Source organism: Trichoderma asperellum, chromosome 2 (assembly GCF_020647865.1).
Source record: "Trichoderma asperellum chromosome 2, complete sequence".
Taxonomy (NCBI): domain Eukaryota; kingdom Fungi; phylum Ascomycota; class Sordariomycetes; order Hypocreales; family Hypocreaceae; genus Trichoderma; species Trichoderma asperellum.
The window spans coordinates 6730985-6742988 of NC_089416.1; the positions used below are offsets into that span (position 1 = coordinate 6730985).

General features: G+C 50.1%; 3 protein-coding genes across 3 annotated transcripts; 1 reads left to right on the plus strand and 2 right to left on the minus strand.

Annotated features, from left to right (window-relative positions):
* The first annotated feature begins 1358 nt into the window (after positions 1–1358).
* Positions 1359–2482, plus strand: TrAFT101_004524 (uncharacterized protein). Its single transcript, XM_066127199.1, has 5 exons — positions 1359–1494; positions 1558–1756; positions 1827–1930; positions 2021–2170; positions 2260–2482. Exons 2-5 carry the CDS (start codon positions 1672–1674, stop codon positions 2404–2406), a joined length of 486 nt encoding a protein of 161 aa, XP_065983308.1. The 5' UTR covers positions 1359–1494; positions 1558–1671; the 3' UTR covers positions 2407–2482.
* On the minus strand, positions 2459–7111 carry TrAFT101_004525 (uncharacterized protein). Its single transcript, XM_024905691.2, has 2 exons — positions 4481–7111; positions 2459–4419 (listed from the first exon to the last, which is right to left on the minus strand). Exons 1-2 carry the CDS (start codon positions 6246–6248, stop codon positions 2651–2653), a joined length of 3537 nt encoding a protein of 1178 aa, XP_024765667.2. The 5' UTR covers positions 6249–7111; the 3' UTR covers positions 2459–2650.
* An 84-nt stretch (positions 7112–7195) lies between these two features.
* Positions 7196–10597, minus strand: TrAFT101_004526 (uncharacterized protein). The gene is made up of 3 exons (XM_024907181.2): positions 10045–10597; positions 9611–9970; positions 7196–9541 (listed from the first exon to the last, which is right to left on the minus strand). The coding sequence occupies exons 1-3, from the start codon at positions 10165–10167 to the stop codon at positions 7376–7378; spliced, it is 2649 nt and encodes an 882-aa protein (XP_024765666.2). The 5' UTR covers positions 10168–10597; the 3' UTR covers positions 7196–7375.
* Between the last annotated feature and the right edge of the window lie 1407 nt (positions 10598–12004).

Genomic DNA, 12004 nt, shown 5'->3' on the forward strand with positions numbered 1-12004 from the left:
GGCGGAAGCGCAAGAAAGTGTCGGGAGGATTGTGGCTTGTCTTAGATGAAGGCTGAGGAGGCATTAGGAAAATGGACGGAGTTGACGATAGATATTACTCCCCTCATAAAAAGTTGGAACCAGAAAACGGTGGAGAGTGCTGAAAGGACAAATACCGCCATAGTCTCCGTTTGTATGTTCTCTACTGGATTTCCTCGCAGCCTTCGTCTCTGCCCGTATAAGTAAACAGTGAACCAATATCATCCAAAGATACTCACTTACGCTGGCTGTAAAACTTGCTCGTTTTAGTATCTGGCAAATATAGCCATTATTACCACCTATTTGATTACTTCTTTTATTCATGTAGTTTCATTATACAAAATACACTCGAGTGGCTTGCGTCAAAATTAGATGGGCAAAGTAGGTAGTCTAATAAGTAGGCACATACATAAGTACGAGCTTTGTTGACAGGGGGTGGTAACACCGGACATGGGGCTTTGCCTTGGATCTCTCTTTGTTTTTTTCCGAAAATCTTCGGCATTTACTAACCGCACGGCCAACAATACTTCGTACACCCTTTTGACAGCGTTGAGAGGAGAGGGCGTGGTGAAGGGGAGGGGGTGAGCACAGAGGCTTTATCAGTGACGTTTTTTCCTGTTCTTTTTATCTTTCCTCTTTCTCTTTTGGTGCTTTATATGAGCAGCCCAGAATGAGCAGCCCAGAATGATCAGCATGGATAATGAAGCGTCCGTCAGGTGGCTGACTAGAAGCCCGTCGAAGCTGGTTTACATAGTATCGCAAGCCGTACTTTATGAGAGTACCTAGATGTAAGGGAGATTTGTTGGTAGACGTCTGACGATGGAGCGTTTACAATACAGTGCCAGCAGTGGAAGAAACACGAAACTTGAAGAGTCTAGACATAGAAAATCGTAACTATATGCACACACGAAACGCAGCACTTGTCTCACGAAAATTGTATCTTTCCCGTTTATTTTGAACATCCATTTGCGCTTCTTTCCTGTATTCTAGCTTCAATATTCCTCAAGTAGTACTAATAAGCTTCATAGCCTAATAAACACTAAACAGACACGAGGCAGCGCCTCGGCGGTGTGGATCACGTGTCTCAGCTGGGGCCCACACTTTCGCAGCCTCTTTCTGGCCTGGTCGGTCCTGAGATGAGCTTTTGAGAGGAGCTTGTGGGAAGAAGGAAAGCCTCGGACGACAGCAGCTGAAGGTGGCGCTGGGAAAGACTAGCAGCCTGACATTTCCTGAGACAACAGCCGGCGAGACAAAAGGGAGAGGAGTGAAAGGAAACCGGGAGAAAACAAAATGGTGTATTATTTCACGTCCAATGTGGTTGAGCCGGCCGGCTTCATCTACGTGGGCAAGGATAAGTTTGAGAGTGAGTTTGCTCGTGCATCCACTCTCTCACCGAAGGGCTGAGGATTTGTCTAATGTTTGCACACTTCTACTAGATGAGGACCTGATCAAGTATGGCTGGGAGGAAGATGTCTGGTATGAGGACTCCCCCCGAACTTGATGCTCCTTTCGTTCACAGCTGACTGTTCCCATCTCTAGGGTATGAGACGAAGACTTCCGGCTTCAATTAGCCAAGGCCTCGTTGATGAATATTGACAAAGATTCTGCTAGTTCCACGTCGACAAGCTTTCCAGCGCCCACATTTACCTTCGCATGCAGCCTGGCCAATCATGGGATGACTTGCCCAAGGAGCTGGTCATGGACCTAGCACAACTCACAAAGGCAAACTCAATAGAAGGTTCACTTCCTCTCATCTCTATCCTCCATCCAATCATATCATATACCTCTAACACAGCTTGGTTCTCTAGGAAATAAAAAAGATAATATTACCGTCATCTACACCCCCTGGTCCAATCTCAAAAAGGATGGAAGCATGGACGTCGGCCAAGTCAGCTTCCATGATCAAAGAAAAGCAAGCGTCTTTCCCTCTCTTCTCTCCCTTCCGCAAAGCAAACCGGAGAACATGGCGTTAGATAATCTAACCGCAAAGTTGCTCAAACAGGTCAAGCGCATCCTCGTTCCCAATCGCGAGAACCCCATCGTCAACCGCCTTAACAAGACCAAGGTGGAGAAGAAGCCCGATCTAAAGGCCGAAAAGGATGAAATGCTCAAGCAGCTACGAGCCAAGGAACAGGCAGCCCTGCAAATCAAGGTACGCGCGTCCACGTTCCAAAAGCTGCTGCCTTGATAGGCTGCAGCTTCGGGCCCATGACCATTCGGCTGACTGATGGCCGATGACAGAGAAAAGAAGAACAGCGACAGGCTCAGGAGTGGAAAGAGAAGAAGTGGCAGAAAGATCACGCGTATGATGAGCTATTTACTGAAGAGAACATGGCCGCGTCGAGTAATCAAGACCGGTCGGCGGATTGGGAAGACGATTTCATGTAAATCATTTGGCGACATTCACGTGAACCCATCTTAATAGCGTTTATAAAAAAAATCCCAAAATATCATTGCCTAGCTGTTAACCTGTTCATCCAAAAGTAGGGTATTGCAAAAGAAGAAGAAAAAAAACATAGTACTACTAAAAACTTGTAATCCAAATTAAAAGAAGCATGTTCTTCAAAAGAAGACATAGTTGTATCCCATCAATTCCGTCCCATACCCAGCACCCAATGCTCTGTATTAGCTTTTACACGTTTACGTCAATCCTCCGATTGCCAATCTTTATACTGTCCATCTTCCTTGTGATACTTTGCAGCTCAGGCGGAACTTCTAGTCTAATCGGACTTGATGAGGCAGCCGGCGATGCAATTCTCTTTGGGCTCGATGGCTGGCCGACAAGGGCCGGAGGCATATCATACTCTTCATCTTCTTCATCCTCTTCGTCAAACACATGCTCTCGGTCATCTTCCTCTCGCTGCAGACTACCATGTTTTTCGGAGACGTTGAGCATTACAACAGGCTCGCCGCCTGGCAGTCGCACCTCCGATGCTTCAAGAGTTTGTGCAATATCGAGGAGCAAGACATCCATAGGGCAAATGTAAGCCACACGCTTGCGCTGACTCCAGGCCAATACATGCCCACAGAGCTGTCCGTGCTGCCGATCGACAATCCAGGCACCGCTGTCTCCTGGTATTCCTAGAGGATAGGATGGCCTCGCGCCTTGTCCTGCGGCTGGAGATAAAGTGCTGGCGATTTGGTATGTATGGCTCGGGGACTGACGTCCGTAAATCTTGACGCTTGTCAAGGCTGGTAAGATTTGACCAGTCTGTGAGCCGCTAGTTCGTGCAACGCATTGCACCTCAAGGCCAGGAAGAGATGACCATGGCGCCACCGTGGTTGGTCGAAGCACCGGCTGATTGCTCTGGGTATTCTTTCCAAGTGTGCGGGATCTTTGGTTTCCATCATCCGATATTTTGGGGATAGAATTGTCATCAGGCAAACGTCCATCAGCGAATTCGAAAAGGGCCCAGTCAACTTCATGAATCAGTCCATTAGCTTCCTTGCGGCGAATACCGCTGGAAGCATACACTTCACCAAGGCTAAAAGTATCAAGATGGTCTTCATCTTCGGTCTCAGCATAAGGATAAAAGCCTTCTTCCACGTCATCTAGTGCAGGCTGAGTGACGATATAGCCATCACCACACCCCGGCTCTATGCCTGGGATATCACCAGGTTCACTATACTCTTCGTCTTCCTCATCTTCTTCTTCATCGTAGTTGCTAGTAATGTCTGTTTCAGAATAGGGCTCTGATTCTGTGTCGGACAGTTCGTAAGAGTAATCATCGCTATCGAAGCTACCAAATGTCGACTCAGGCTGCCACTCGCGCCCTGGAATAGCGCTACTACGCGTGGTATCGAGAAATCCAAAATCGCGTTCTGGATCGTCGAGCATGTGGTGCACAGTCATGCCATACGTCTTTTCATCAACAATGACAAGACCACCAAAGCTCACCGGAGGCAAGTGTCGGTCTCCTATCCAAGCTCCAATGCTTGCGCCATTATTGGGCCTCTCCTGGTATTCGGGATTGACGGCCTCAACAGGGTCGTCATCGCCATCATGACCAGATGGATTTCCACTAGATCTACTTCCTCGCGCCATAGATCTCATGATTGATCCTTGTCGTCGTGATCTGATGACACTACCACGGCATACTTTGAGACCAAAGCCTGTGGAATCGTCAAACAGCTCACCCAGCTTCTTCTTCAGGATGGCACGGACTTTGCCAACAGATGTGCAGACCACTAACACAGTAGGCCTGGTCTGGTGAGGGCTGGGCCCTACGGATTCGAGAGATATCTCAACGGACTCGGGGTGCTTGCGATAGAAGGATTTTAGGGCGATGTTGATCTGAGGCATGAGAATAGAATTCCATTTGTCCACAACATCTGGAGGTAGTGGTACATGAGGATATAGTCTGACCTTCGTTTCCGGTTTGCTTTCCTTTATTTCGGGCTCTATTCTATTATTAGATATTGTCTCTTATCAATGATTTAAGGGGAGCAGGCAGTCACGTACCATGGGCCTCAATGCTTTTATTTTGGGTGTATGTTGGCACTGGCGGCGGAGGAGGTTTCTTAGTTGGGAGAGCAGGGCCTGGTATTGCTTTTTTATCTTTGGAGTCTTTCGAGGGCCCTACTGTGGGTAATGGAGCAGCTTCCATAGGGGATGGCTCATGACCCAGCCTTTCCTCGAATCCACTGACACCGTCTAGAATGCAACAGGCCTCTAAGAATCGCGTAACACGCATCTGCACACCAGAGAGCAGAGATTCGCCCTTAGCCTCACCAGAAAGCTCATTGTCGACAACTTTCCAGCAGGCTTGGACAGCTTTCATATACAGTGTACCACATCTAATGGCCAGTGTATCCAAAGCAGTTTCTGGAACAGTTGTGGGCGCTGCGCTTGGTGCAAGGTTATCCAACTTGGTCCATAATCCAATAGACAGAAGGACCATTGCTAGAGAATATACTTCCAAGATTCTCTCATCAGTAGACTTTGGGAGAGGCGATGTCTGCGCAGCTCGAGGATCAAGGGGGTGCTGCCATATTGAATTTGTAATTGAAGATTCTTCAGTGAAGACGTCGAAAGAAGATAGTACAGGTCGGCGAATATCAACATGTCCTTTGCCGTCGCTGTTCACCGGCGCTGCGCCTTTGCTAAACAAGATATTGGCGTCCGAGAGATTACCGTGGGTGACCCCTCTCGCATGCATATCAAACACCGTATTTGCAAGGTTATACGCAAAGCGGAATTTTGCCTCCAGCGGAGGTTCTGAGTCGCCACGAGCGAGGAGGTCGCTCAGAGTAGGTAGACTGTACTGAGGGTTTTGGCTCACACGGTTGGAAGCCAATGTGTTGAAGGAGGGCGGGAAGAGATAAACCAAACCCAGTCGAGAATTCTCAAGGTCTTCAAAGTAGCCGAGCAGGCGAGGCAGGCCAGTCCAAGAGCCAGGGGCTCTCTGGGGATCCCGCTGAAGGCCAGCAGAGAGCTTTTCGAAGCGGGCCATCGGAGGCATAATGCCCGTAGTTGAATAGATCGGATCAAACTCTGCATATTCAAGGAGAAGAGGGGCCCAGGGTTGTCTAGTAGCACCCTGCGTTGTGAGTTCAGAGTAAGCTGTCTTGCTCATATAAACAACATGTCGACGAGACGCTGATATGGTGCTCAACCCATCTTGTAGAGGTTGCAAATGGGTCAAACTCTTGGGGTCAATCTGCTGAGGAGTCTGCATCCGTGTTGATTCGAATGGTCGAAAATCGCCTTCCGAAGCAGAAATCTTGGACTTCGACTTTGTTACCGGCGAGTTTAAAGTATCAGATGAGCGCATACGAGATAAGTCGCAGAGGGTATCGATGGAGGCAGTGAGATCACGAATTAGATCCTCAAATCGTCCCTTATCCCATTGGACAAGCGGTGCTTTACGATCAGGTGATGGTCGAACCCCCTCAACAACTCGCTTATAACTCAACCATAGAGGCTCAGCTTCGGCGAGAATATCTTTAATGGTGGACATGATGCTGCCAACGACCTCGCTCAGGCCAGCCTTGGAAAGGGACTCGTCGATTTCGGCAGACTGATTAGGATCAGACCATTCCAGCCCCCAGCTGACAAAGCGATCCTTTTGGATGCGCAATTTGCGATATAGCGCCTTGATCTCGGGGTCGTCTTCATGTTGAGCAGGCTCCTTGACGAAATCGCTGGATTTCTTTGTGTCATTGTAAAGACGACTCAGGCGGCGCTGGAAGGGCAGCTGAAAGCCACCCATCGGCAAGATAGACTCCATCTTGTGCTGCGGGAGAAACGGGGAAACACTGATTGCCAACTGCTGCTCCTCCTCCTATTGCGCTGCCTATATATTGGATGTTTGCTGTTGCCTGAAGGGGACCCTGTTATGATAACTCTATCAGGCACTGGGGCCGCACCCGGTTAGACCGGGGACACTCAAAGCGGATCTCAAGCTGGACCTTGCCTGACCTCGATGCAGCAGCTGCAGGGCGGATAGGTGTCTGCGACGTTTGATTCAAGCGCGGCTCATCGCAGCGCTAATCAGCGTCGCAGATATCGAAGGGCGGCAGCGACGAGGTGTCCCTCAACCAGGCGACGGGCCAATCCTATGCAGGCACTTGCGCATATACCCTGAAGAGGGGCAGAAGCGATGCTACTGGGCTAAAAGAAAATGACGAGACCTGATCTGCAAGACACGCGCCAGAACAGCCTCGAAGAATCGGATCAGGCAGAAGAATTGGAGTCGGAGAAACACCGAGACTGCGGCTTGCTGTGAGATGGACAGCACAGCCAGGGACCAGATCGAGCGGCAGGTGAGTGTTTATCCAGCCGGCGTTCGTTATCGAGACGAAACTCGCCGCCTTGCGGTGGCACTGCGGCTCAAAGCACCGTGTGTACAGTCGTCGTGTAATCCTACAACGGCCTAGCTTTTCCCTTGCCCAGCTGCTCGCCCTTTCTCGGCTTCCCAAGGGTTCACTGACGGGCCTAAATCGCATCCCCGCAACGCTTGGTGGGGGACAAACACCTGGAACGGGAGGGCTGGCGAATCGCCATCGTTGAAAAATCCTGCTGCCTGGTGCCTTTGGTGGCGACGGTCGGATCTGATTGGAGGATTTAAATGGCACCGGAGGGCTGATCTTGGAGTCTCAAGGCGTGGTTTGGGAGATTGGAATGATACGAGCGTGCCACATCACGTGGTTGCGATTACTATTCAAGATCACATGACGGAGCTCTGTCTCGTTGCTCTTTCGAAGATGTGATGTACCTGCTACGGTTCTCATTTCAACAGTTTCTCTGCTATGCGCGAGATAGACTACATAAAATACACTATATTCCCATTAATTCTTTACATCTCATATCCAATAATTCACATGTCCTCTCACGCTGCTTTTTCACGTGCTCCATCTAGGCATACTTGATCGTAAATGCTGGAGACTCGCTTACATACCAGTCCTCCTTCTTCTTCTCATTACCGAAAATACGCAGCGCATGGAAGACGACTTTATAAGTTCCCGGGGGAGCAAACTTGTTATCAGTCAGCTCGCCGCTCCAAGAAATAGAAGTGGGACCTCGGCTCTGCCACAGAAGAGGGGATCCACTGGGCTGGCCAATGGACGTGGTATCAAAGAACTTCTTGGTTTTGATCTTGGTTCCATGAGGAGGTGCTGATAAGAGGACGAGATCAGCACGAACAATCCGGGTTCCAAGAGCTAGGTTGACGGCGAGAGCGGGAAGTATATCCGTGGGCCCAGCATTACCGGGACCTGGAATCGTAAATACGGTTCCATTGGCAACAGGGTTTAGCTTTGTATCGGTGGAGTTGCTGATCCATGAATCCTCTGGGAAGAGAACCTGCTGCTTTCGTAAGGAACCAGTAAGGCCCTGGTATGGGACAGAGAGATGGGAGCCGTCAGTACCGTTCACCGTGATGTAACCTGACCACAGGCCAAGGCGCTTAGCATCAACGCCTCGCGGAGGCGTAGGAAAGACATCAATGGTGATCGACCTTCCAGCAGGTACAGTCACTTGCTGCTGACTGAGCCTGACAGAAGCGTGGGACGCAACAGCGTCGTTGGGGAAGGGAGCTGCGTAGCCGCTGCTATTCGCCAGAGTGTAGAATGTGTCAGTGGGAACGTGGCCAATCTTATAGGTGACTCTGTTCTTGCTGGTGTTCTTTAGAGTGATCTGTCGCTTTGAAACGAAGTGGTCGGTGTCGTTGAACGACAAGCTGGATGGGGAGAGAAGAGTGGTCGCAAATGCTGCGTCGTAGGCCTGGATGAGACCACCACCTTGTTGAGCAACCGGGGCGAGGAAGTCGTAGAACTTGGCGCCATCGTTGAAAAGCTGGGGGTTGGCAGTAGTAGCCAGAAGATTCTCAAGCAAGGTAGGGTCGAAGTTGGAGCGAGCCTGAGCCACCAGAGCAACGGCGGCAGCAGTCAATGGACAGGCCATTGATGTGCCAGAGAGGGTTGCATAACCACCAAGAGCAACGGGATAGGTAGACAAGATGTTGCCGCCAGGAGAGCTGATCTGGGGCTTGACATCCATCTCCCAGGTAGGGCCCCAGCTCGTGTAAGTGCTGAGGGCGCCGCCGGTAGCCTTATTGTTAGAGAACTGAATCTGCTTAGTAGCTTCATTTAGATCGACCATTGACAGTGTAACAGTTTTTCCGTCCTTGATGGCAGCAATCCAAGTTGCTCCAGTGGAATCCTCAACCATACCAGCGGCTGTAATCTGTGGCACGGTGCTAACATCGACTGACAGGGCGCCAGCAATGGTGTTGTAGTAGAGGAGATACTTGCCACCCTTGGCAGCAACGTTTTGAGCCTTCTGGACAAAGGTACAGCTACCTCGGCGAACAAGAACAATATGATCGGACAAGTCAGGGGTGTTGTCGGGGAGTGGAGAGCATGCGTCGTCTGCAATAGTCGTGTCGAGTGTCAGAGCATAGACTGGCTTGGTAACGCCCTTCCAACCGTCGGCTCCTTTGGACGCAGGGACGTAACCAAATTTTGTATCAGCACCACTATCAATCTTATAGCTGGAGAGCGAGAATACGGTTGGGATGTTCTCGTTATCAACAGAGGCAACAGCCAGAACCTTTTTGCCATTGGCCGCCGTGCTGGCGTAGAAAAGGCCGTGGTCGCCATCGTTACCAGCAGAGACAGTGCATGGAACACCAGCGCTGACAATTCGGGCAACAGCAACAGCCCATGGCTCTTCGGCCCAGCCAGAGGGGCCTCCGATGGAGGCTGTGATGATTTGAGCACCGTCTTCAAAGGCCTTGTTATATGCGGCGATCAGGACATCATTGCCGGCCTGGCCTTCACAGCCAAAAACTCGATAAGCGCCGAGAGTGACATCAGGAGCACCACCAGTGAATCCGTAGGGATTCTTCTGCGCAGCAATGATACCGGCAACGTGAGAGCCGTGGCCGGCACAGTCCTTAGGATCATTGTCAGGCACAGGTGTATTGAAGCCACTATAGTCGTCGCCAACTAAATCCGTACCAAAAGACACCAAACATCCTGCGCCAAAGCAGCCACCTAGAGCAGGGTGGGTGTAGTCAATCTAGCATCGCATAAGCTTATGTCTGGAAGAGAAGAGCCGAGTGAGAAAGATAAGTTTCATCCTACTTACACCTGTGTCAATCACCGCAACCTTAACACCCTTGCCGGTGTAGCCCTTTGCCTGTAGCTTATCGATCTGGACCATCTTGTGAGGAGGAAAGTTGCTAGGATCTGTCGGGCTCACGTCTCTAGACTGTAGAGCGGGAAGAGAGTTGGTACCAGCAACCCACTCAACTTTCGGATTGGGAGCCTGGATAAGGGTAACTGGCCACATGTTCTTAACGGCAGGCAGCTGGGCCATCTTCTGAGCTTTATCTTCATGATTAGAGAGATCTTTGAGTTGGACCGAGACACCTTTGAACAGCTTATAATCGAACTTCATGCGGGTCGACCCTTCGCCATTGAGCTGCTTATAAAATTCGGCAGTATCCTAATTGCGCCTCGTCAGTATTTGCACACTCGTTGCTGCATTGCTATATGCCAATAGCCGTGCGAGTAACTCACATGATCATTCTCGAATTCAAAGATATAGGCGCCTGGGACGATTTTTGATGTGTGGCCAGAGCCACGAGCTATGGCTCCAGTTATGGTCGCCAACAGCGACACAAACAAAGCTGAGCGAACCATCGTGGAGTGCCGCTTGGTTGGAGATGAAAGTGCCACAGCGATGCAATGCTCATAAAAGGATGAGTCGAGATAATGACCGGTACGCCAGGCTCCGAGCGACCAGAACGCTGCTCTCTACTTCGCTCAATCGGCCATCGAGGTGACGGGATACCCGGATTATAAGTAGTCCCTCCCTCGAGGCAAGACCTCGAGCCCTGCAGTCGGTTGGAGCCGACAAACATGGCTTGGTTCAGAAATTTCTCTCGGAAATGGGTCTTTCATCGCCAAAATGACTTAGAACACGATGTTCGACGCGCACTGATGCAGTAGCCAAGACATGACCAACGGGGGCTTGAAAGCTCATTATCCCCCTGCAGCTGTAGCTTCAGGGGTCAGAGACCTTTTGTCCCATGCTAGACGCACATGATAGCGGTAGTATTCGTGTAGTACAAATTGCATTCGCCAAGATCATTATCTCAATGGATAGGCACAGCGGGACAAACTATATTTGAGCACGCGATGAGGATGCATGCGGGGCCAATTTCTCACCGGACGACATACATAAGATCGAAATCGCCACTACCAGTTTTACCTACCTCATTGGGACGGTCGGCCGTGGCGACTGGCCTCAAGGCAAGGCTTGGGCCACACGGTAATCCCAGCTACGAGGCGGAGTCAATCGGTAGCCACCGATGCAGTGCACTTATACATACTAAACTAAGGATGCGATATCAGTCCATTGCCTGGTGCTCCTAGTAGTACCACATACTTGGCGCATGATATTATACGTCCTGATCAACGAAGAGGAGGGAAAAATTCCTACAGGAAATTACATCTCCCACTTAATGGTGAAAAGGATTCGTAGTGCAAACCACCAGCAAGAGCCCAGCTTTCGGGAACCTGCAGATTTGCACGGGTGCTTGCGCATATTAGGTTGTATAAAAGAAGCTTATCCACCATCAACAACAGTACCTCATACCTTGCTTTACAAGGTGGGCATAGACGCAATGCGGCCCAGGAAATGTCCATTCTAGGAAATATCCATTTTTCAACCGGAATGCGCCGCGAGGTGCAATGTGATAATGGCGCAAAACTACCTCGACATCCCAGCTCGTTCATGCCGTACGACGCTGCTAAATGGATATGCTACTGCGCTATGCCGGGGACTAAGCTACACAAGGAACCGCAGATAGTCGTATCAGGCCCGTGAATAGCACCATAGTCCGGCTGTTTTGAGCGGTAGTCGGCTCTCATGCAGGTCAAATTAGGTGCTCGATTCCTAGTAAGCTTGAATATTAGCTACTTTTTGCCGAGAAGGCTGCTCCGCGCTCGGTGGTCGGTATGGAGCAACTATCGCTGGCGTTACACCACCGCCCCTGTCGCCTAGGCAAATCTTGGTATTCACTTCTGCCCGCCATTGGTAAAGGTGCTTTCGCAGAATTGTGCCAAGTACAAAGAAGTGCCATTTTTCAAATGATCACATTTAAACAGATATAAGCCCGATAAGGAAATCAGGGCACTTAGACGAATAGGTAATGACAATCTAAATCTCGCCAAGTTTGTAACTGTACAGCTACAGCGGTGGCGACCGGGATGGAGAAGATATGGGTAGCTCTATGGGTAGAGAGACGGTGGAGATATGTGCCGCTCACATGCCTTGCCTGCCAATTCAAAGGTCCCTTTAGCAAGCTCCTCAGCTCTATCTGGCTGAGCATCGACCGGGTCTATGATGGACTTTTGTATATGCTCTTAGCTCATTCAGTAAGGTCGCAAATGAACTGGTTGGTTGGTTCTCATTGTGGCTGACTGACTGCGACGGGTACCTTTTTTAACCTGCCGCTTGCCAAGATAGTGCTGT